Below are 22517 nucleotides of genomic sequence, written 5' to 3' on the forward strand. Positions count from 1 at the left end.
CTTTACTCGCCGTAGGACGGCCCGTACTCCTTCTTCATCGCCTCCCGAACCATCTGCCCGCACAGCTTCGCCGTGGGATTCGTGCTCACTGCCAGACCCTTGGCGATCTCGTTGCCGTATCTTCCGCCGTAGGTAAAGTCCCGAGACGCCGCCTCCTCGAACACGAGCTTCGTCCAGCTAGCTTCTCGCCTCCCTTCGGCGAGCTGCACTCCGTGCTCTTCTACGAGCTTGGCAGTCATGTGGTAGATGGCGGCGCGCTGCGTGTACGCCAGCGACAGGGTCTTGGCAGCCTGAGGCGACATGGCGCCGAACATCGTGCGCGGCGTCAAGAGGGAGATGGACCTCTCAGTGTCTTCCAGAGCGGTCTTTGAGTACTGGATCAACTCGGCGGTCTCGGGTGCCTGGACGAGTCGCTGCGGCGTGGATGGTGCTCCCGCTAATAGCATCGTGTCTCCGTACAGCCGCCTCAGTGCCTGTACGCGGTTGTTCCTCGCGCTGGCATAGTTGGGATACTCTTCGATGAAGTCGTCGAGCTTCGAGAGAAGGCCTTTGTACTCTTGCACCGGCTCGGATACAGTTCTCGGTCGCAATCCTGCCAATTGAAGTTCGAGCTGTTGCATGGACAGAATAATTTCGCGCTCCTTCTGTATCACACGCTCATAGACGGCGGCGTCAGCGATGTGAGGATCCCGGGGCAGGGATGGGTCGAGGAGGACGTTCGCCGAGGGATCGGATTCGGGGTCCTTGATCTTGTCAAGTACGTTTACATCTCGTCGAGTCAGGTCCACGGATGCCATTTTGCAGTGTTGAATTGGAGATTGAACAGTTTGAGAAGGAATACTGATGTTCTTTGTCGAAGGAACAGCTTCGAGATAAATCGAACTTTTTTCCGATACGTGACGATTGAGCGACTACACGTTTTCCCGAATTCAAAAGTGACTTGCACTGCCAGTCCTGGCAGGCAGTACAGCAACCTTTATCAGACGCAACCTTTTCCGAGCGGCTCCAGCGGGGGGCCGAGCAGCAGGTCCTAACATTCCGCACTGCGACGGCTACGAAAGGGTTTCAGAGGCGGTGCGATAAGGCATGCCGTCATGGTGGGTACCCCACCCATCCCTGAAGAAGAGAGCCCAAACGTCTCCCCAGGATGAACGGAAACAGCGGCTTGGTCGCCTGTGCCCTCATGTTCTTTGTTTTCCAGGTTGGGATCTGGGAGGGTGCTGCGCGGGATGGCGGGCATAGCCTGGAGCATCCGAAGCATGGTGGGGAACCCGTCAAAGCCGCGCCGCACATGGGCCGGCCAGCGGCGGCTTATCGCGGCTCACTGCGGCCATCACACTCGGCCGGCGCCTTTCCGCTTGCGATTGGCATCTCACCTCAACGCTGTACCGCCGGCTCTACGCTTTACCGCTGCCAACCTCTCCTTCTACTTCGGGACGCTACTGCCAGGAATCGAAGCCATTCCAGGATGGCGCCCGTCCCGTCACGTATTACCATGCGCAGGGACTGTGAACGGAGACAGGATACAGAGACCACCCCCGCCCGGGAGGGAAGGTCAGCCAGTGGCAAGCGTTAGATGCGGCGACGGGGAGCCACCAATCTGCGGGCGTGGAATGCAGGATTACTGAAGTCCTTGTCCTCCAAAGGCGGAAGTCCGTCGTTGAATAAGGTTCATATCTGATAATACAGTGTCAGTGTCTTGGTACATGTAGAATGGACGGTACGACGTACATAACACGGACAATTCCCCCCCCCCCTTTCCTCAACCAGCAACGTTTACTATCTCACTAGATTAAACATCGACTCTGCCTCTTATCAGAGAACCTCAACGTACTTACACACACCCATCCCTCCTCGATCCTAGTCCTGTCACCCCCGAAAACTTCTGAGTGTCAATGTCCCCTTCTGCAATCACAGACTCCCCGCCACAGAACGCCGCCTACCCGGCATCAACAGATCTCGGCGATGGACTCGCAGTGCAGCTTCCGCCGCCCAACTTCCAGGGCTACGATCACGTAACCTGGTGGGTTGGCAACGCCAAGCAGGCCGCTGCTTACTACACTACTCTCTTCGGCTTCAAAACCGTAGCATACAAGGGCCTTGAAACGGGCAGCAGGTATATTGCCTCGTATGCCGTCGCCAACAACGACGTCCGTTTCGTGTTCACCTCCCCGGTGCGGTCCCTGGCCCATCTCCCCGAGGATGAGCCCATCTCAGACGCGGAGCGAGAGCTCCTGCGCGAGATTCATGCCCACCTCGAGAAGCACGGCGACGCCGTCAAGGACGTCGCCTTCGAGGTTGACAATGTCGAGGGCGTATACAACAAGGCCGTCTCAGAGGGCGCCGATGCCGTTCAGCCTCCCACCGTCCTCAAGGACAAGGAGCACGGCAACGTCCTGACCGCCGTCATCCGCACCTACGGTGACACTACACACACCCTCATCTCCCGGACCGGCTACTCCGGCCCCTTCCTCCCGGGCTTCCGCGCCGCGAAGCCCACCGCGGCAACCGTCACGCTCCCCAACGTGCCCCTGGCCCGGATCGACCACTGCGTCGGCAACCAGTCCTGGAACGAGATGGTGTCCGCCTGCGCCTTTTACGAGCAGTGCCTCTCCTTCCACCGCTTCTGGTCCGTCGACGACTCGCAAATCTCCACAGAGTTCTCGGCCCTCAACTCCATTGTCATGGCCTCGTCCAACAACATGGTCAAGATGCCCATCAACGAGCCCGCGCCCGGCAAGAAGAAGTCTCAGATCGAGGAGTACGTCGTTTTCAACTCGGGCGCCGGCGTCCAGCACATTGCCCTCCTGACGCAGGACATCATTACCACCGTGTCGGCCATGCGCGCCCGCGGCGTCGAGTTCATCAACGTCCCCTCGACGTACTACGACACCATCCGCCACCGCCTCAAGACGGAGAAGCGCAACTGGGAGCTTAAGGAGGATCTCGCCACCATCGAGGCGCTCAACATCCTCATCGACTACGATGAGCAAGGGTACCTGCTTCAGCTCTTCACCAAGCCGCTGATGGACCGCCCTACCGTCTTCATTGAGATTATTCAGCGCAATGAATTTGAGGGTTTCGGCGCTGGTAACTTCAAGAGCTTGTTCGAGGCTATTGAGCGTGAGCAGGCCGAGCGTGGAAACCTGTAAAGGTAGAAGAAGCTAGTTAAATCAAGTCAAACCCCATTTCAATGTCACAATTGTTCGTATTTGCAATCGTGACTGTATTGATCATGAGTCCATGATGCTTCTCTCTCGGCCAGCTTTCTTCTCATGTTGATGGGATTCTGTAGGGTACAATAGGTATATTTATAAACATGGTCCTTATCCGGACCCCTTGCGCCGATATACTCTTTTCTCCAATTCCTGTGCTCCGTTGATGCTGCCATCCGTTTGTCCAAATGCAAACTGCCGAATGTCGGCCATTTCTGGCCAGAGCCCTGCTCTCTGTCTCTCCCTCTCCCTTCTCTCTACCATGGGAGCTCCACATCTCCTCAAAGATCCTCCATCCCATATCCCGTGTTCCGTAGATCTGTTGGTGTCATGAGTCTACCACCATGGCAGTCCCATTGGTTTGATGCTCATGCGTCCCATTCGTCTCGTTGATTACCTCCATCGTCGCCCCACGGGTATCACTTTGGCATCCTGGGCAATTGTGGATGACCTCGTGTGCGTAGACGTCGCAATCGATGCAAAAGTGATTATCGCACACCGTGCAGGCGTATCGTCCACTTTCGCTGACTCCCTTGAGCTCTGCCGCTTTCACCGGGGTCGGCGCAACCGGACCAGTCGTCGTAGCAACGCCATCTTGATCCTTAGTTTTGTCCTTCTTTTTGGAGGCCTTAGGTGGTTCCGGAAAGTTGGCAAGGCAGGAGCAGCATGCTTTTGACTTGGCAGCTGCAGCCCAAGGAACCTCGACCCAGTTCCTCAACGGGAAGAGATGGTGGTATGAGCGCGCGAGATGGGTGGAGAGAATGAGTGTCAGGCTACAGGCGGGGCACTCGATGGGCAGACGGCACACGCGGGTAGCGCAGCGCGTGCAGAGGTAGCCTTCGCGGGCGGGTTTGTTATGGCAGGCGCATACGGCCGTCGTCTCTCCCTGCGCGAGGGTGCGAGAGGGGAAGCCCATCATGAGCAGGGAGGCGGTGCTCTGCGCGGCCGTCCTGGTGACGGGCGGGGTCGTGGCGGCGAGGAGGAGATCGCGGAAGTGGGCATCGTTCATGCAGACGCTGTATTGTGTGTCGTCGCCGGCGTTAGTGCGGCTGCATAGCTCCGCGCAAATGGCGACCTGCGCCGCGAGGCCGACAATCGTTACGCGGATTCGATCGGCTATGAGGGATTCTATTGTGGTGTGGATGTCGCCGGGGTCGGAGGAGAGGAGGGCGCCGTAGACGATGAGGACTTCTCGTGTGCCGTGGGAAGGCGCGTGGCTATTGGATGTGAATCAGTAATGTGTCTGTAGAGCTCGGGGGGTGGGCGTTGTCACGTACAAGAGTGCACCACGGCACATCTCGAGCGCATTCTGCAAACTCGGGTTGCCCGACGCATCTTGGCCCTCGAATTCCTTTAGCTTCTCCAGGTGGTCTGTCGGATTGCCGCTCATCTCGCTGATTCGAAGCGCCACGCCGTCCCGCATGCCGACGATACCCAGCTGCGAGATTGGGTTCTGTTCAAAGTACTCCTTCACAAAGTCTGCCGCGTACGCCCAGGCTACGCGGTAGCGGTTCGGTAGCATGTCTTTCTCGTTCATGGCGAGTGACATATCCAGCACCAGCACCAGATGTCTGATGATACCGCGCTGCAGCGGTGTTGTGTCTCTCAGTAGTCTCCTCCTCTTCTCGGCCTCCAAGCTCGCTCCGACTGCGAGACTGCCGTCGGCGCCCTCTGTGACTTGCTCCCAACTTCGCTTGACCTCCTCCCACCGCGCCTTGGAGTTGCCGCTCTTTCCCTTCTTTCCTCCCTTCCTCGCATCGTCGCCTCTCCCGTTGGCGACCTGGAGGTCATCGTCGGACATCTCATGGTACTCGCCATCGGAGTCAGCCATGATGGATGACGTCGATCGGAGGCCTCGATCCTTATGCTGCTTCGTACGTCGGGGTTCGGTCGCTCGATTATGTCTCTTTGGCAGTCTCAAAGACCCGACGGAGCGTCTCGCTTGTCGGGTTTTATTTGCGGAAGGAAGAACTAGGTGATTGGGAAGTTGTGTTGTAAGAGGTAGAAGTGGGCGCCACAAGGCTATGGGGAAAAGATCGCAGCCTCGCACTTTAGGCCTGGAAGCTCCTTTGCCACAACCAATCAGAAGGCGTGTAATGCACATCCTTGTCGGTGATTCCTTCACATGCCACTGAACATCGAATCTGCAATTTATGCGAGTTGCTCATTGTTTTCCATTTATGATTGAAGCCTGGCGCAAGGGTAGTTTGCCATTCTCTCTAATGTTGAGTAGATCAGCTTGTCGGTCTGATCGAATGTGAGAACATTGCAACATCAACGGTCGCCTCTGTAAAAGGTTGCGAGGGGAGTCCCGCAACCACTACTACTGGATCGCTTTTCATTATACCGAACACTTTTGCTCATGCATGCGAGTCCTCGGAAATGACATCGTCAATATCAAGAGCTCTCACTGACTGCTTCCTGCAACTACACAACGTTAACAAAGTGCGCTCGTTTGTTGCGTATTATCCGAACTAGCCAGACCGCTTACCTTACCATATTGCATGTGTGCGTGTTCCGAGTGAGACATTCACGATGATGCACTCCGTCAATGTCGAAGTAGGTACACTGGCGGAGCTATGGTGGGGTCTGACAGGGGACACCCGAACCCCGGAGCTCCCGGGGGTTCGGCTTCATGGTTCCATCCGGATCGGCGCCGGTCCAATGAGAGTGGGGAACGTAGCCGTCCGGCCTTCCGAGGCGAGCTTACCTTGGATGATTGAAGCACCAAGTCCTGAAGCAACCGTGGAGCTATTCTCTATCCCTCTTGGCGACTTTTTTGTACCTTTTTAAGATGTTGCCACATCCGACTCGGTTGGACCAAATGTAGCTTTGCAGAGGTCTCGATTTCAAATTCTTTGATTTCGGCTAGAAACTCCAGTCACAGTTATGCAGTTCACGTATATATATATATATATATATATATATATATCTCCAAGCGGACGACCTAGGCCATTCAGTGTCACCTTGGTTCTCCAAGAGACTTAAGTTTTCAAGCTAGGCTTGACTACCTATTCTGGACCAAACAAGTCTGTTTTCCCTCCACTCGTTGTGTAATCTCCTCCCCCTTCACCCTGAGCGCTCCTTCGGTGTTACCCGCAAACTCATGCGTGCAGTTTCAAGACATGAGTAGACAACGAAATTCACTTTGGCTTCTAATATAACAGTTGTGTGCGATATTTTCGCACTTGATCAAACTTTGAGTGTTTTGTTGGGATTCCGTTTTGACATTCAGTCAGGGCTGGGAATTCTTCTTCCAGACTATAGGTGTTGCTGCGGACCTTGGGATTCCTGGATCTATGGCCAAAGCCCATGTTGAAGCGTAGCTACCTCGCTCCGCAGGGGCGGGTCGACCATACTGGGCTTTATGGCTGTACATTACATGAGGAATAGCAGACAGAGATCACGTCAACTTGCGGGTTTTATTTTTAGAGGTCATACGAGATTGGAGCGTGCAGGTGCAAGATTATAGCACTAGATTGCATCTTCTACTAAAGTACGCAGCTTCTATACTCGCGTCGAGAGATGAACCTCGGTCCATAGCAGCCAAGTAATACATGAGAGCTGCTGAAGAGTGACCTTGTAGAGTTTGAGGCGACCGTCTCAAAGGATACATGTACGAAGTGAAACCTGGGTGAAGTACATAGGCGAATATTCCCATTCTCCCCGAAAGCCGAGGAAACCACTTCCATGTACTTTTTGAGGGAGTAATTGTGGTTTGAAGATCGCCTCGACCAGTTTCCAGTGCGCGGCTCAAGTTCTGTCGTATAGCATGCTGTCCAATGATAGAAGTAAAGCACTCCAGTAAAAAGATGATGCTGTTGTAAGAGGACTATCTTGAAGGATACCCCTCTTACAAACGCCTTCTGCCAGGCCATTTTCCTGGTTCCAAATATGTATCAAACTAAACTACGTGCGAAAACGAGGAAAAGTAGAGACCTTTGTGAAGCCAACCGTAACACATTTTGTTCGTACCTTTATCCCAGCATGGCTTTCTCTTTAAAAGTTTAACTATCCCAATTCATTCCTCCGCAGTCTCGACGGTGCGGGGAACTCGTGATCATTCTCGCGCCTGTCCCTCCTCCTGACTAGATGTACTCACATTTTCATGATTCGATCTTCTGTGTATATTGTTAACGCTCGAGACTCGCTAGCTGACCCGAAGATCTCTAGCAGATTCCCCGACCTTGCCTTTCTACAACCAAGCAGAAACCATACCTACAAGTATTCACCGTCCTGTCAATTCGCAAACATGGGCTCCGAAAACCCTGTCCATTTCGGTAGTCGCGAGCACCTGAAGCTGTAAACGAAACGTGAAGACCGAGGTTGAACAAAATAAAGGCCTTGCCGATAAGTTGTTTGTCGCAATGTCCGGCAAACACCATGCCTTCCCGTATAATCTTCAAGTATGATTGGGTGCCATGCTCATTAGCAATCCGGGAATGTAGGACATGATTTTGGTGAGAATGTTGACGAAAATAGAAGCCTTGGGTATAGTTGTTCTACCCGAGATGAGAATGAGATCGGTATCGAGTGGCCTTTTCCAATTGTACTTTCTCGTGCCGCTCAGGTGGCGGTGGTAGTTTCGTATCCCTGTCGTATGACACAAGCACTTAGAAGCCATGAAACCATCATTGTGCAGAACAAGAAGTTGATGAGAATGCGTTCGTGTCATTTAGATGGAGTTTACAACATTTCTTCATCCCTTTGTCAACTCAGTTCTTCAGCAATAAAGTGGGGGAAATGATCAGGCCAAGAGCGCGAGGCAAATTGATATCATCAAACACCACATTATATAAAAAAAACATATAGAGACCTTGAAGAAAGGACAAAACTTCAGTAAAAGGGTCAGACTCATTCGCAAAGCTCCCCAAATTGGTTGTGGGGACGAATGGCAGAGCCGCAACACCAGCATCACCAAGTTCCCGCCGTCACCATATGTTCGGCTCTGCCTCGTTCTTCTGACACATACGACCATACCCATTGGAAAACTCGGGATCCCGTCCGCTCTCCCATAGATAAGCCAATGAGGGCCGGCTCATCTAGAAGAGCGGGATCCCGGATGACTCAGCCCACAAAACGGTGCCCGGCTGCGCCTCGCCCCTCGCGCCCCCGTACCGTCCTCCGTCCGTAAACTACTTCAATCCGCCCACCCGCCCCGACGAAATCGGCTTTCTCTCACGCCCCCGCCATCTTCCTCCCCCGGCCCTCTGGGCGTCGCCTCGCTGCCAATTCTTACGTTGTAGCCCCTTCGTCATGTTCCATATCCGACGAGGTATGGGCCAAGCTCGGGAGAGGGGGGAAGGGGGCTGCGTGTTGGGCCGCTGGCCCTCTGCTTGCCTTCTCTGTCCCCTTCCCGACCATGCCCGTCCGCCCTCCGTGGTTTCTGCCTCTCTCTCCCTCTCTTTCTTTCTTTTCTCGGCCGTCTTTCACTTTCGCTTCCCAGAAGCCACTCGTTCACAATCGCATATACAGCCTTCTCGCTATTCTACCGTTCGCGCGCCATGGCGGACCTTTCGACAGATTTCGGCGAGACCCTCATCGCCGGCCCGGAACCCGGCAGCGACCAAGATGAATTGTACGAAATGTTCTGCGAGGAGTTCTCTGCGCCGCACGAGGAAGTCGAACTCTTCCCAGAGGATCTGGAATCCAGGCGAAATGCCTTTCGGGAGATGCAAGCGGCCTACCTGCAGAGCCCGCTTCCGGATCGCAGAAAGCTGAGCAAGAAAGCCCAGTCTGCGCAGGACAAGGCATGGCGGGCCTGGGTTGAGTGAGTGACCTTCAAACAGGCGGGCTCAAGCCGAGTTCCGCGAGAATGCAAGAAATCACTGACGGTCCACGTGTGACAGGTTCGTGACGGAGGATGCTGGGCAAGACCCGGAACGAGTCATAATCGATTTCTGTCTCGACTCGAAGCTCGCCGATAGCGTCTGCCAGGCATTCATCGAAAGCTACGTCAGGAGATCTGCCCGGCCTTGCTTGACCCTAGGCAAACAAGAAGCCGTCAACGTCCGGCTGGTGAAGTCAGCGAATAGTGTTCTTGACCTCTGGGACAACCTCGTCGGTGCAGCTGAGCGAGGAGTACTGCAGGAGAAACGATGGAAAGACCCCGCCAATCCTGCATGGAAGCTCATGTATCACAAGAAGGACGAGTTTGCAAGTAAGCCAGCGAGTAAGATCCGAAAGGCGAGTAACCACCTCCTCGTTGCCTCCCTTTTGTGTACTGTGCTAATGGACGAAGTGACAGTGGATCGAGGGCGGCCTTGCAGACAAGTATAATCTTGAACGGCGCCAGACGTTTGTCAAAAAAGAAGCGACGATCGACGACATCTTGACGTTCATCGATACACTATGGACTCGTGCGAGTGATATCCCTTGTAGCGCTGCTACTCGTCTAGCCGTCCACACGACTGTCCTTTTGGATAGCCTCGGAGGCTGGAGGCTGGGGACTCTGATGAACTTCAAGTATCGCGACATCGAGATGGCCGTTGTCAGAGATCCCGAAGACCATGAGCGAACAGCTCTCACGGCCACAATCAACGTGGAACAGAACAAGCGGCAGGCCAACAAAGCACAGACTTCCCAGGACGACATGTGAGTGCCTCATCATGTTTCCCAGGGCAATGACTGACACTCAAATACAGTATCTCTTTCACCGTCCTCTCTGTACCTTGTGAGAAGGTCTGCATCTTGCGCGCTCTCGTCGCTCGTGCGCTTTTCGACGATGCCTTCGATCCTGCATTCGACTCGTTCGAGAGCTTGCTTGCACGACCTAATCTGGAAGACGCAGATTACGCCAGGTTGCACTGGAGGGAAGAGATTCTTGATGAACCAATCATTCCGATACAGTACGGATGTTTCTGGAAAATCTGGCAGCGTGTGCTCTTCGTTATGGGCTGCCGAGAAGGCCTCCGGCCGTATGCAATGCGCGTCGGTGCTGGCGGTCGACTTGACGGTGAGACCTTTTACATTCCACTCACACGATGTCCATGATCAAGTCGCTGACGGATGATAGGACCTCTTACCCCAGCCTTGAGAAACTACATTTTGTCAAACACGTCACGAGTCTACGAGAAAAGCTACCAGCCTAGACACATCCGAGAGAATCTTGCCCGCGTAGCGTACGGCGACTTGGCAGGCCAGAGCGACGCTCTTCACACGATACTGCGCAACGCTACATTCACACGAGACGAAAAGGCGCCCTTGTACCCGACAGAACGAGACCTTGATGTATTTGAAAAGCGGAACGATGTGCAAAAACGCCGAAAAGAGTACCGAGCCGCGGTCACGTTGCATGGCGCCGGCAGTGTTCAGGCAAAGAGGATGGGCGCCAGGGTCTGGGACCTCATCGAAGCGCTATCTGCCCTCACTGTGAAGGTTCGGCGGGCCAAGTACTTCAAGGAAGCGGATCGACGAAGAGTACAGGGCCTGTCGACTACCGACTTACGTGTGACGCCCGCAGAAGATCCCCATAGGAAGAGCGAACACTCGAGATTCACCAGCGGCATCGCTGCGAAGATAGGCTCATACCTACGAGACGAAGACGCGGATATCAAGTTCAACTCTACTACGTTTGTCAATCACCTGCTGGCATTCCTGGCTGATCGAGATCTCCCCGGCTCCTCACAAGTTGCCCAAGTTCTCAAGACGACGAGCCAGCCAAAAAAGGGTAGACCTGGCCACACCGAGATAGAAAAGACAGGCAAATGCTTGCTCTGCAGTCGACACTATTCGCGACGGTCAAACCTCACGAGACACTACAAGGTTGTACATTCCCGCCAATTCAGCAAACCGTTTTCATGCCCATCTTGTCACCAGATTGGGCAAAAGTATCAGGTACGAGACGAGGCAGACTGGAGCAGTCACGTCACAAGGTGCCATGGCGAGGAGAACGCGCCGCACCTGATATCTCGAAGTCCAAATGAACAGAAAATGGTCCGATGCCTCATCTGTCGCTCGTGGCTATCTGGCACACACAACCTCACGAAACACACACGAGAAATTCACCAGAAGGCCGGCGGCTTGTTCGATGAGCCGTTCTGCTGCCCGGAGTGTCATCGTTCCGGCCAGCAGGTCCTGATAACAGACCGTGCAGACTGGAGCCAGCACATGAAGTGGACCCACGGGACGCGAGAACAAGAAGAGCCTCCGTCAAGCAATCAGCGAAGAGTTTGTCTCATATGCGGCGAGAGCTTCACCAGCAGTCGTTTCTTGGACCACTTCATACAAGTCCATGTTCGGAAGCAGAAAATTTTTGCTTCGTCATTCCATTGTCCTAGCTGCAAGTGCCAAGGACGTGACGTAGAAATCGTGGGCTATGGTGGTTGGGTTCAGCATGCTGCGGAGCCTCATGAAGGACTCGGTGAAATCACCTCACCTTTCCGGGTACAGACGAATAAACGGCAGGCTTCGGATGTGGACCGGGCCGATGCACTGATGGAGCGCCCAGTGGAGAGTAAAAGACCGCGCATGGAAAATGTCGCTGATGCTTCATGGTCAGTAGCCTGGGAGCAGCTGTCTTCGCTCGAACCCACAGAATCAGCCGTTCCAGAAATGCCTGCCAGGTACTCGACATCGCCGCCTGAGTTACCGATTGACCCTCTGCTGTATCAACAGGATGATACGATCCCGGCAAGCATGGAGAGATATGTACCCTAATGTCAAGTTCACAGTTTCTGCCGACCCGCTGGCGGGGCATCGGTGGCGCAAGGGTGGCTCACGGTTCGGATCATTGACGGTCCGGGCAATGAGGGGCAGATGGAAGTGATCTCAGACTCCACCTCATCAGCTTGCTTAACCATCTCACTTCCACTTGGAATGACACATGACACATTTGTAACATAACTTAAAGGCCTTGAGATAATGAAACAGATTTCGATTCACAAGGAACTGGTTTGAGGACTTTGAGTCCACCATATATGGTAGTCCCTCCGCAACTCTCTCTCCTGCTCAAGAACTCCCTCTAGCTGTAATCGTAGAAGACGGCGTTTCTCTTCGCGCCTAAGTTGCCATATATCCTCACTGGTGGTCTGCAATTCCCCGTCTGCCGTGACAATCTTACGTGCAGCTGTATAAGTTGGATTCACACGGCGTTGCTCGCCTGAAACCGATGCCTGGCAGTATGGGCATTTGTTGACGAATTGAGATCCTGCATCACGAAGACATTCGCTGTGGAAGATATGACCTAAGAACTATTAGGTGTCATTCTTTGAACTGGACCAGTGGAGGTTACCACAATGAATTGCAATGAGGTGCCTCTCACAATTGTCGTGACAGATCAAGCATTCCAGGCTGTAGAGCACGCGAGTCTCCTGAGAGCCTTTGACGTTATGGCTGTATTTGGAACAAACCACGCTGCCAGACGAGCCATACTCCTGATAATTCCTGCAGCATGTCGAACAGATTACCTTGATTGCCATTAGTAGTTATGCAGCGGTGTACTCGATTGGCGGATAAAGGGACGCTCACGCAAGCACACTCAGAGAGAAGAACAAGGTCTGTCAGAGGCTTATAGCACCATGCGCAAAAGTAAGAAAAGTCCGGCTCAATGATTGTGTCAGAAGCGTTCATGTTATCAAGTCGGAGTCGCCGAGAGAGGAAAAGACAATGGGTATAGCGGAACGAGCGGAAGTTGGAGTTTTATATTCGCGACAAACTCCTGCAGTCTACGCTATCTTACAGCCAGACCCTTGCGGGGCAAGCCTGCTTTAACCCGCTTGCGAGAGAACTCAGCTAAGTGAAGTAAGACCAACTCGTTACATACTTGCGCTGCGTCACCTCGGCCGCCGTTGCATCTAAATTTGGTCTGGCACAAAGCGATCCCGGCTCGCTAGACGGAGTTTCCTTGCTTAGCCCAGAAGGCCATTCTTTATCAGGCAACTCAGCTACTGCTGCCTCAACCGCTGTTGTGAAGGGTGTTGTAGCTGTGAGGCCAATATCACTCATACGATAGATATGGGCCTGGGGAGGGTCGTCTACACAAGGTTAGAATCGCCATGAGAAGAATGAAGTAATTCCTACATGATTGCGAACCCACAATTCCTCGAGACTGGTCCTCAGAGCCGTCTTCGTCACCAGCCTTCTGATCCCTCGAACTCAGCCAAAGAAAGCAGGCGAAAGCCAGTAAAGGAACGGCTACTCCAATGGCCAAAACGATTATGAAGAGTGGTACACCCTCTATAACGGGTCTATGGGCGTCCGAGGTCGTCAGCGTCGCGCCAGGTAGCGTGGAGGTCACTGCAGAAGTGGCTGAACTGCTCGGGGTAGTAGAGGTAGGCTGCATCATCGAAGAGGAGGCCCTAATAGTCGACGTGACTGATGAGGCCGAAAGAGACAACGTAAGGGCGTAGGAGTCCGGACAGCTGGACAGATCACATGGATCAACTGTACAGCAACCACGAAACCCATTCTTGCTACAAACGTAATAAGAAGTCTGCTGAGCGCAGTTCTGACGATAGCGGAGGTTGGTCTGCATTCTTGCTTTGATCTGGCAACATGATTCTTTTGCCAGATTGCAGTTGTTGATTAAGATATAACAAGAACTTGGTCTTTGCTAAACGTTCCCCCTTAGCGGCCAGCGCTTAGAGTCATCTAATAAAAGTAACATTGTTCTATTTTGAGAACAACGGCCGGCTACGGTAGATGACCATCCACTTTCTGAATTTCTGCTCCGTCACTATTGGCGTCATGCAAACCTGGACGATAAATATAGAGGGCGCGGTGCCTTTAGACATGAGAAAGTATTACAACAAAGCACATAGGCAGGATTAAGAGACTTAAGTTGAGAAGCAAGTCTGAGTTAATATGGACACCGAACAGCTCTGTCGCGAACCTACGCCCGAGCAAGAGATCTTGCCTACCCAAGACTCTGCCCACATCCTAGCCCCAACTGTTTCTGATTGCGATGATGAAAGCAGTGGCGCAAAGCCGTGCAAAGTAATCCTGCGAACGACTCGGGCGTCGGCTCGTGCAACAAGAGCACGACAAATGGAGAGGCTGCGCCGTCGAAAACTCAACCTGGCCAAGAAGGCTCACGAATTTCATCGCGATTTCCAACAAGACTTCAACACTGATGTCTTCCTCGTTGTGAGAATCGCAGGGAAGTACCTGATTTTTGATTCGTCTGACGATTCTGGCTGGCGTTCGCCTTCTCATCTTGTTTGTCCTTCTTCCGAGGCACACTTTCTGTATAATTAACAAGAGTACAGGATCGAACTTACCCGATCCCCAAAGTTTTCACGCCAGAGAGCTTTGCGGAGGAGTGAGTAGAGTTACACGGTCACCATCACACTCATTAAAAGAGCAAATTGAGCGCTATCCAGTATGATGCATCGAGAAGCAGGACTCACATGCCGGGTTCCCACGTCAGTTTTATCTTCAGGCGATGAAAGGATTCTCGTTTCTCAGTCTACGCATCAGTACTCGAAGGTCTGAGAATACAGCTTGCTTCTCGTGAGTTAGGTGAACTTCATAAGTTTGATGCAGAAAAGGAGAAGATGAGGCGCGACAAATGCCTCTGCTCAGATTCTGGTGTAGAATGGGTGCTCTTTGAAGGCTTGCACTTGGCATGGAACGAGTGTGGTCATCAAGAAACCCTGTGGCCTCTAATCCCGTGGGATGACGGCGGACTAGCATAGCAAGGCGAGAAGACCCACAGGATCAAGAAGAATCATCCAATGACGCAGATAATGTTATCGTCATTGCGAGGTGATGTCCAAATGTATGCTCTATTCTCCAGTTCCAGAACATAAGGGAGAAAGCAATGGCTTAACGTGTAATCGGCTTCCCTACATAGCACACATACTCTTGCACTTTTGTAAACTCGCACTCGGAGGGATGCATAGCAAAATCTTGTCGCCTTGTACCCCTCACCGGAAATTTTAGCATCTAGAAGCAGACGAATGATGCAGCTTTTTGACGAGAGCGGGGCATCTCATGGGGAGCACAGGTGACAGGGGCGCTGTATAGCGTTCGAAGCGGTGGCGTGTTTTCAAGAGTGGATCAAAGGCAAAAGAGAACGCTGCACGGACAGCTGTTGAATTTAGGCATTGCTTCAGGACTGTGTTACAAAAACAACAAATGAGACCACCGAGCGACATTGCTCTACTTCATTGCCTGATCCCCATGAAAGCGCTGTTCCTCATCATAGCAATGCAAGCTTCTCTTAGGATTTCCGAATCGAAACGAGCACCGAAATCCAATAGCGTGTTCGAAATACTCACGTTGCCTCGCTCTAAGGCCCAAGATAGAGGCTTGCGGTCATGTTCCCCCTCACGTCTGGGTCGGCGCCACTCTTCAAGAGGAGCCTGACGCATTCTTCATAGCCGTACAAGACAGCGATAGATAGTGCTGTGTTGCCGTAGTCATTGCGGAGATTGACGTAGTCCGCACGCGTACAGGCAGATGCCATCGGCCCCGGAAGTCTGAGCGCTTCCTCGTCATTGCGAAGGAGGTACTTCAGAAGCGCTAGCTGGTTGATCTCTTCTAGAGGTTCGGGAAATCTGTGAGCGCCGGACAAGAGGTAAAGCGCTGTATCGCCCAAGGCACCTTGCACGAGGGGATCGATTCCGCTGTGGAACAGCCATTTCACAGTGTCCACCTTCTCTGGAAATTGATCTATCGTGGCACGTAGGAGAGAATGCAGAATTGTATCACGACTGCGGTCCATCCGCTTATTGAAATCCGTTCCAGGGGCGCGCAGCTGCTGAGGGAGGAGCGATCCTGAGATGGGAATGCCGCTTTCCATGAGGGCAAGGGCCATGGTGGTGTCCCCACCCACGATAGCTTGCACAACACGCTGGAGAGCCTCCGGGTCGGGATGGGGGTTACGCTCTTCGGCGTCACCATTAAGTGTTTGGCTCGAATCGTACGCCGACGGAGAAGACTCCGAAGGCGATTCAGTCCATGTGTACGTATCGTCAGAGAGCCGACCGTCAGGCTATCAGCTACGGACGAGGGCATCACTCTGTGGTGAAGTCACGGTCCGCAATGGGGGTGGGAGGGGTGACGATGATGGCAATGGGGGTTTCGCTCTCCATCGGCTGCGTAGTGAACGTTCGATGAAAGTTGGCACAGGAGATACGCAGTGATAGACAGAGGTGCATATATACTATGGTGCTATTGACACCTTCTGGCCCCCGACCCAAGCCTGGGAGGTGTTTCTGAAAACTAAACATCTACTGTCTGCTTTGTGTATCATTTCTCCTGGTTCCGTAATTCAATCCCTCTCACACCATCCTACCGGGATATATAGGCACCGATAGGCGCTCTGCGCCTTTTCCACTGGGCTTCAAGGCGGCATGTTTATAAGGCTGGCAGCTTATCCCAAGTGCGAGTTCAAGTCTGTACCTATTCCATAACCTGAGATCCCGAATTGGATCCCAAGCCAATCATGAGTGTTCAATAGTAATTGGTAGAGGTAGTAGCGAAGACGTAAGTACGAGAAACCTACCTGTTTTCCCGGCAAATTGAAGTTTTGAAAATGGCTGCTAATTGCAGAAAGACCGGAATTTGTGCCGACGTACCGATCGGTACCTCCTCTATGGGCTAGCCACCGCAACCAAATTACCCCATCAACTGCGGAATGCAACAGCTCATTCGTTCTTCAATTTTCTCTAACTTGGCTCCTTATGATTTTTGATTAAAGGAAATCAAGAATAGAGTCGAATAACGCAAATTAGCTATTCCCCTTAAGAGGCGCCTTATGTGCTATCGCCATTCCGCAGTGATGGGATAGCTGTGGGACGAGACACTCACAGCTCACCATTGCGCTGGCAAGTAAATCAGGCGAGAAACTGAAATGGAAGTCTATTTGCGCTATCCCTTCCAGAATACCATATCATTCTGTTATCTAGAAAATACAAACAAGACCAAGGTCACCTTTCGAGACTTATACGCCACAGTCTAGCATCACTTGTTCGAGCGTATTCATGTTTCTTGTCTGTTAGCCACTCTACGCTACCGGCTTGGGTAGGTGCATAACCGTCCGGAAAAGTCACTTTATTAGTGTTGATGTACCAATCGCCCTTTTGATCAGGGAAAAGAGTTGCCGCCCCCGACTTTTCAGGTTAGGTGGATCCGCTGGGTTTGGGAATGCCGCGGGAGGCTGGGAAGAACCTCTGAAGCTGCTGCTCGGGTCCATGGAGACGTCGCGTGTTGAGTATGCTGATTGCGAGGGCGGCAACACGTAGTACGGCGCGGCTTGATGCTGGTATGACAGAAAGTTCTGGGGCGGCCATCCCACCTGTGGCGGCACCCAATTTTGAGGCCCAGGGAATTGACGAAACACAGGTTGCTGGAAGCCTGTGCCATGTTCATTGGAGGAGATCTGGTCGGTGGAGTCAACGCGGGGGGGAAGCCCGTAGGAGCAGTCGTTGCAGCAGATGGCTGCCGGGCTGCGGGCGTAGGCGAGAACAAACTCGTCGGCGAAAACGTTACGTTCGTACGTTCTGGTCGCTGGAACGGGGCGCCGCGTTGAGGCCCTGGAGCCCCTGCCGGGGTGTGCTGAACGAACCGAGGCTGCGGCACCGACTTTGGTGTCGGCAACATGGGTTGCGAGGATGCCAATCGAGTCCCGGGCGGATTGCCAGTCGACGTTACTGCCTTTGTCATGCTCTTGTCGGGCCACAGCACTCTGCCGGGGGCGACACTAATCTCGGGCCGCCGGTGGCTTTCGATAAGTCCGCCCCATTTGGAGCCGCCTGCCTTCACGACGTCGGTCTTGGACATCGCCTTACCTCCGTCATAGACGACCAGGCAATCTCCGTTGTTCTTTGCGCCATGGGCCTCTGCGAAAAAAACCACGTGGAACGGATTCTGTTGCCCATCGCCGAATCGGTTCCTGCCCTTGAGACCTGTAAAATCCTTCGGGTCTCCTGGTGGAAACTGCCCAATTCCTTTCCTACGCAAAGTGGCAATCTCACTTTTGTAGGCTGGAGCGCTCAGGCTCAATCCTCGACTCTGCCCCTCCCTGAAACCGATGGATTCTACTGCCAACTGGTTCTTGTACGTGATACCCCTCGCCAGTACCCATATCTTTCTGTCAGTGTGCTCGAAGTCGTCTATTTCGATCCAAAGACCTGTCTTTGGGTGCGGAAAATCTTTCCAGTCTGAGAATTTTGGGTGTCTCTCCATTTGGTCACCACCAAGCGCGTGTGTTTCAGCCCATTTGTACGGATCGAAGGCATCGTCACGCACAACGGTCGCGGCGGAGTCCGGAGATTGCAATCCGTCAACTCGTTGGCTTTGCTTATTAGAGTGGACGAGCGCTGGCTTTAGAGGACGTGGCTCCGAGTCTTTTGCCTGTTTGTGATGCACCCCCTCATCTGACTCGGTGCTCTGGAATACTCGCCTAGGCTCTGGTTGCTTTCCACGCCAAGTCTCCGACTGCCTTTGGAAGACGTTGTTTGCTTGGTTCTTCTGTTTCTCGGGAACAGAGTCTCCTTGTTTGAGAGTTGGTTGTGTCTTCTGAACAGGTGTTGACACGTAAAGACCCGAATCATTTGAAGACTCCCCTTGGTTTTCTTTGTCGCTGCCCCCATTTAAGCTCGATTGTGTTGACTGCTCCCTGCCTTGTGGAAGGTCATTCTGTTCAAAATCCCTCTGTGTCTTACCCTTCTGATCTTTATCACTTGTGTCCGGCTGCTGATCCGTATCGCCACGGCTCTCTTGCTTCAAGACGGGTGATTGATGAGTAGTCTTGGGAAGCTCCGGACTCGTAGAAGATACTTTGATCGGGTTGCTTTCAGTGCTGCCCTCTCGTCCGCTTCCGTCCTGAGGGTGAACAGATACTGGGTTTATATTCCTTTGCGAACTGACCTCTGGTCTACTTGCAACCTGGGTATCAGGGCTAGCAGATGATACTTGGATGGGGTTGCTTTGGGTGCTGCCCTCTCGTCCGCTTCTATCCTGAGGGGCAATAGGGCTAGCAGCTGATTCTTGTCTCGGATCGCCTCGGGAACCGACCTTTCTCCCGCTTTCAATCTGGATATCATGGCTAGCGGACGATAAGGGCAGATCCACTTGGGTATCGCCTTCCCAGTGATCAGGAGGGTTCTTAGGTGATACCGGAACCATACTTTCGGTGGCGCTGCCGGGTCGATTCCCTTCGTCTTGAATATGGTAGCTCTTGAAAGACGACGCTTCTGACGGGGAAGAGAGATCTCCTTCTTCACCTGTTGAACTGGGGTATGTGCTGGAATCGGTTGGGCCAGGGCCCTGAGCCTTCTCCCGCATCTCATTGCTTTCTAAGGCATGATCTTCGGGTGATCCTGTGGCTTCTCCGGCAGGCGGAGGGGCAAAGGACTTCTTCCGAGGCGTGCCAGTAATGGCCTGATATGCACTGCCAAGTCTCTCCATAATAGTGTTACTGGGCTTTCTTGTCGGGGTACTCTCTACTGATTCCGTGTTTCCTTCATAACGGTCCTTTCCGCTCCTGGTTTCTGGAGTCTCCGGTTTTGGAGGATCAATAATTTGCTGGGGTGGAGTGCTTTGGATCTCAGGGCTGACAACACTCTCATCTTCCGCATTGTCTTTGTTGGGTCCGATAAGAAATTGCTGTATGTTTGCTGGCGAGCCACCGTCATCAAGCCACTGCACAGAAACGAGTGGCACATCTTTAGCAATTGCTCCTTGCACAGTTTTGTTCTTTTCCGTAGCTTCTGAGGTGCAGATGACACAAAATGCATCATCTGGCAGTTTATTTTTTAAGCCGATCCCCCCTAACCGACTGATCTGCTCCACGATGTCATCCTGCGTGCGGTTTTCGAACTTTCCGCACACAGAGATATTGCGTCCGGTTAATGGGCCGTGAGTTTCCGACATCGTGCCAAGATCTATGTCACTTGAGAAGGCTCATCCCGTTATGGGGTCTGTACTGTCGGCTTGCCCCTTTTAAGGGTTCAGATCAACCCAGAGAGTTTAGCAGTCGACGATTCATCATGGTTAACATCGGCCTTGATCATTCGACTATGCGTGATCAGCTATCAGAATTCGGACAAAGATGAACAAGATACTGGAAACAAAAATCAAAAACACAACAACGAGAACCAAGAACTAAGAAGAGAGAAACCCAATGACCGGTAACAAATAAGATCGTCAAGGTACCCGACGGATATTCTCCACGCGAATCCTACGCTTCACTAGTGTGGGCTGATGTACCCCTGAACGAATGACATTCCCCTTTTCCACATCTGGATTCAAATTTCCATTTTTGGAGGCACGCCTGAAAGCATTTGTCTGGTCTTCGCTTTCAGGATACTCCGACGTGAAAACTCGCGTCTCTATTCCCGATTGAAGCACGAATTTATGGATAGCATCGGTGAACTCTGTGTTCCCACTGACTACTGCCATGAGTACTAGTATAGCGAGGCTCCCTGAGGGTTCCGTATGACATACCAAGAATTGCTGAGGAATCAGCCCCGTAAGAGTCCAGGGCGAGGACTTCGCGCAAGAGTTTGTATTGGTGCTCCTTGGTCCCGTGTGATCGCATCCACTTAACGTGTTCAGGTATTCTCAAAGTGTCCTCAGAGCCTGTGATTGGCTTTGGATACATGATGTAGACATGCAAAAGAGCCTGCAAACCGTATCAGCCTGATTCTTTCGGAATAGTTGGAAACTTACATGGCCTTCGTCGAGGGACATCAGCTGGGAAAGCTCTCTCGCGGCTAACCGGTCTTGCGCCTGCAACTCTAGGATCCAAAATAGGTTGACTTTTCTGGTCACATCACCGTAAAGTCTATCGACTGATCGGCTGAAATCTTTCTGGTCTTTCATCTTCCTTCTCTCGTCTCGGTTGTGGAATGCGTGCTGAGCGAGAAACATAGCATGAGGAAAAGCCCCAAAGATACCGCAGCCCTCCGCTATCAGCGTGACTGTCTTGAACTTCTCGAGGTGGATATCCTTTCCATACGGCCCGTCCAAGAAAACCTTCTGAGAGACCGTCACTAGATCACCGCCGTGACTTGTTCCGAATACTGCGCATATACCCTTGAGTGGCTGTGTAAGCCGAGGTGGTTCATTGTTTCCACCCTTCGTAGGCGCCTTGTCTTGCTGGAGGCGCGGCTGCTTTGATGAGGAAGCATTCTTCTGAGTGTCTCCATTGACGAATCTGTCGTTTTCCGGAAGTTGAAGCTGGACGGGATAGGAACCAAAAACAGAACTCCACGAATACAATACGACTGGCAACCCGAACAACCTATAAAATCGCCCGTTGTTTAAACAAAGGTAGTAGTAGGCAACCGGGTACATGGGAATCTCCTCAGATAACTTGACACGTATGACAGCGGCGCTCTGAACCTCGGTCATCGATTCAACGCGACCGTGTTGCCTGGAGAACGCTGGCTTGATGCGGAAGAAAAACATGACAGCCCAGACGAGAGTGTAGCCTGAGATCCAGAGTATCTTGTAATAGTTGACGATCGAAGATAAGATGTGGATTAACAGAGAAACAAACACTCCAAGAGCTGTTCCGGAATGAAAAGTGATATAGAGTGAGTAGAAACGCTGTCGTAACGAAAAAAGATAAAATAGCGCATATGAAGTGGTGTTGAGTACGAGAAAGACGATCACCTTGATTTTGCTCAGCCGCCTCCTGCGCAGATAGGTCACTAGGGTTCTCAGGTTTCTCTTACAAGTAGTCCGGATATCTGTAGCAGCCGCCATTGGTTTGACCATACGAGCCCTGTGTGCAACGCACCTTGGCCTCCCGCGATAAAGGCAACCCAGTGATGGGTAAGGTAGTAAGAGTTGATAGATATGCCAGCCGCCTGAGCCAGCACGTTTGTGCGACCCGGGATGAGTATTAGGCAAAGGCCAAAGGCACCGGCAGTCGCAGCTCTTTTCTGACGGTCGTCGTTGTCTGAAACGTTGATCAGCACGAGACAGATATTTCCTGCCAGAAACAATATGAGTCCCGTGGTGAGGAAGACAAGTTCGTGGTAGTGCTTGGTTGCCTTTCGAAATACACGGAACAAACGAGATACGTATCGACGTAAAATGACCGTGGCGAGAAAAGAGGTCAAGGCAACGCTATACCACTGGCCACCGTCAAGCTTAGCCATTTCGAACGATAGAATGTGAAAGTAACCTGAAAGGCATTCGCTGCTGATTCTGGGGGGTTTCTCATTCTTTTATGAGCCCTTCAAGTGTGTAAAAATAGCTCACGGCATGTCAAGCGTGGCTTCCAAAATAGACACAGCGCGTTGATATCTATATTTATTCACAAATCAGAGCAATTCAGACAGTTCGGCGTGTTCAGTTATACAGGTTTTGATTAGTGGCAGATGAGCTATAAAAGGTCACATC

General features: G+C 52.4%; 10 protein-coding genes across 10 annotated transcripts; 3 read left to right on the top strand and 7 right to left on the bottom strand.

The window, feature by feature from the left end:
- Positions 1 to 2: 2 nt before the first annotated feature.
- Positions 3 to 797, bottom strand: BDP55DRAFT_563352 (uncharacterized protein; the record flags this gene model as incomplete). The annotated part of the gene is made up of 1 exon (XM_060570233.1): positions 3 to 797. The coding sequence occupies one exon, from the start codon at positions 795 to 797 to the stop codon at positions 3 to 5; it is 795 nt and encodes a 264-aa protein (XP_060424098.1).
- A 121-nt stretch (positions 798 to 918) lies between these two features.
- Positions 919 to 1736, top strand: BDP55DRAFT_363044 (uncharacterized protein). The gene has a single exon (XM_060567057.1). The coding sequence runs from the start codon at positions 1148 to 1150 to the stop codon at positions 1574 to 1576; it is 429 nt and encodes a 142-aa protein (XP_060424099.1). The 5' UTR covers positions 919 to 1147; the 3' UTR covers positions 1577 to 1736.
- A 159-nt stretch (positions 1737 to 1895) lies between these two features.
- On the top strand, positions 1896 to 3152 carry BDP55DRAFT_733408 (4-hydroxyphenylpyruvate dioxygenase; the record flags this gene model as incomplete). Its single annotated transcript, XM_060580086.1, has 1 exon — positions 1896 to 3152. One exon carries the CDS (start codon positions 1896 to 1898, stop codon positions 3150 to 3152), a length of 1257 nt encoding a protein of 418 aa, XP_060424100.1.
- Positions 3153 to 3543: 391 nt separating this feature from the next.
- Positions 3544 to 5046, bottom strand: BDP55DRAFT_563339 (Ssl1-like-domain-containing protein; the record flags this gene model as incomplete). The annotated part of the gene is made up of 2 exons (XM_060570229.1): positions 3544 to 4432; positions 4493 to 5046. The coding sequence occupies 2 exons, from the start codon at positions 5044 to 5046 to the stop codon at positions 3544 to 3546; spliced, it is 1443 nt and encodes a 480-aa protein (XP_060424101.1).
- Positions 5047 to 8719: 3673 nt separating this feature from the next.
- Positions 8720 to 11873, top strand: BDP55DRAFT_637080 (uncharacterized protein; the record flags this gene model as incomplete). The annotated part of the gene is made up of 5 exons (XM_060572956.1): positions 8720 to 8985; positions 9065 to 9375; positions 9485 to 9809; positions 9860 to 10170; positions 10231 to 11873. 5 exons carry the CDS (start codon positions 8720 to 8722, stop codon positions 11871 to 11873), a joined length of 2856 nt encoding a protein of 951 aa, XP_060424102.1.
- BDP55DRAFT_363124 (uncharacterized protein) lies at positions 11865 to 12808 on the bottom strand. The gene is made up of 2 exons (XM_060567058.1): positions 12448 to 12808; positions 11865 to 12399 (listed from the first exon to the last, which is right to left on the bottom strand). The coding sequence occupies exons 1-2, from the start codon at positions 12632 to 12634 to the stop codon at positions 12095 to 12097; spliced, it is 492 nt and encodes a 163-aa protein (XP_060424103.1). The 5' UTR covers positions 12635 to 12808; the 3' UTR covers positions 11865 to 12094.
- On the bottom strand, positions 12462 to 13931 carry BDP55DRAFT_680175 (uncharacterized protein). Its single transcript, XM_060576095.1, has 2 exons — positions 13236 to 13931; positions 12462 to 13189 (listed from the first exon to the last, which is right to left on the bottom strand). Exons 1-2 carry the CDS (start codon positions 13687 to 13689, stop codon positions 12948 to 12950), a joined length of 696 nt encoding a protein of 231 aa, XP_060424104.1. The 5' UTR covers positions 13690 to 13931; the 3' UTR covers positions 12462 to 12947.
- A 1323-nt stretch (positions 13932 to 15254) lies between these two features.
- BDP55DRAFT_363145 (uncharacterized protein) lies at positions 15255 to 16075 on the bottom strand. The gene has a single exon (XM_060567059.1). The coding sequence runs from the start codon at positions 15973 to 15975 to the stop codon at positions 15448 to 15450; it is 528 nt and encodes a 175-aa protein (XP_060424105.1). The 5' UTR covers positions 15976 to 16075; the 3' UTR covers positions 15255 to 15447.
- Positions 16076 to 16914: 839 nt separating this feature from the next.
- Positions 16915 to 17514, bottom strand: BDP55DRAFT_680181 (uncharacterized protein; the record flags this gene model as incomplete). The annotated part of the gene is made up of 2 exons (XM_060576096.1): positions 16915 to 17211; positions 17274 to 17514. Coding segments are annotated over 2 exons (363 nt in total), but the record flags the coding sequence as incomplete, so codon positions are not given.
- Positions 17515 to 20163: 2649 nt separating this feature from the next.
- Positions 20164 to 22273, bottom strand: BDP55DRAFT_756748 (uncharacterized protein; the record flags this gene model as incomplete). The annotated part of the gene is made up of 4 exons (XM_060580767.1): positions 20164 to 20554; positions 20610 to 20787; positions 20835 to 21676; positions 21910 to 22273. The coding sequence occupies 4 exons, from the start codon at positions 22271 to 22273 to the stop codon at positions 20310 to 20312; spliced, it is 1629 nt and encodes a 542-aa protein (XP_060424107.1). The 3' UTR covers positions 20164 to 20309.
- Between the last annotated feature and the right edge of the window lie 244 nt (positions 22274 to 22517).

The sequence above is a fragment of the Colletotrichum godetiae genome (genome assembly GCF_030913485.1).
Source record: "Colletotrichum godetiae strain CBS 193.32 chromosome Unknown BDP55scaffold_62, whole genome shotgun sequence".
Lineage (NCBI taxonomy): Eukaryota > Fungi > Ascomycota > Sordariomycetes > Glomerellales > Glomerellaceae > Colletotrichum > Colletotrichum godetiae.

Coding starts and splice junctions, on each gene's coding strand:
- BDP55DRAFT_363044 (XM_060567057.1), top strand. CDS start 1,148: ATGAACGGAAACAGCGGCTTGGTCGCCTGTGCCCTCATGTTCTTTGTT.
- BDP55DRAFT_363124 (XM_060567058.1), bottom strand. CDS start 12,634: ATGGCAATCAAGGTAATCTGTTCGACATGCTGCAGGAATTATCAGGAG. Junction 12,400..12,447: donor CCTCATTGCAATTCATTGTG/GTAACCTCCACT, acceptor AATAGTTCTTAG/GTCATATCTTCCACAGCGAA.
- BDP55DRAFT_680175 (XM_060576095.1), bottom strand. CDS start 13,689: ATGCAGACCAACCTCCGCTATCGTCAGAACTGCGCTCAGCAGACTTCT. Junction 13,190..13,235: donor AATTGTGGGTTCGCAATCAT/GTAGGAATTACT, acceptor AACCTTGTGTAG/ACGACCCTCCCCAGGCCCAT.
- BDP55DRAFT_363145 (XM_060567059.1), bottom strand. CDS start 15,975: ATGGCCCTTGCCCTCATGGAAAGCGGCATTCCCATCTCAGGATCGCTC.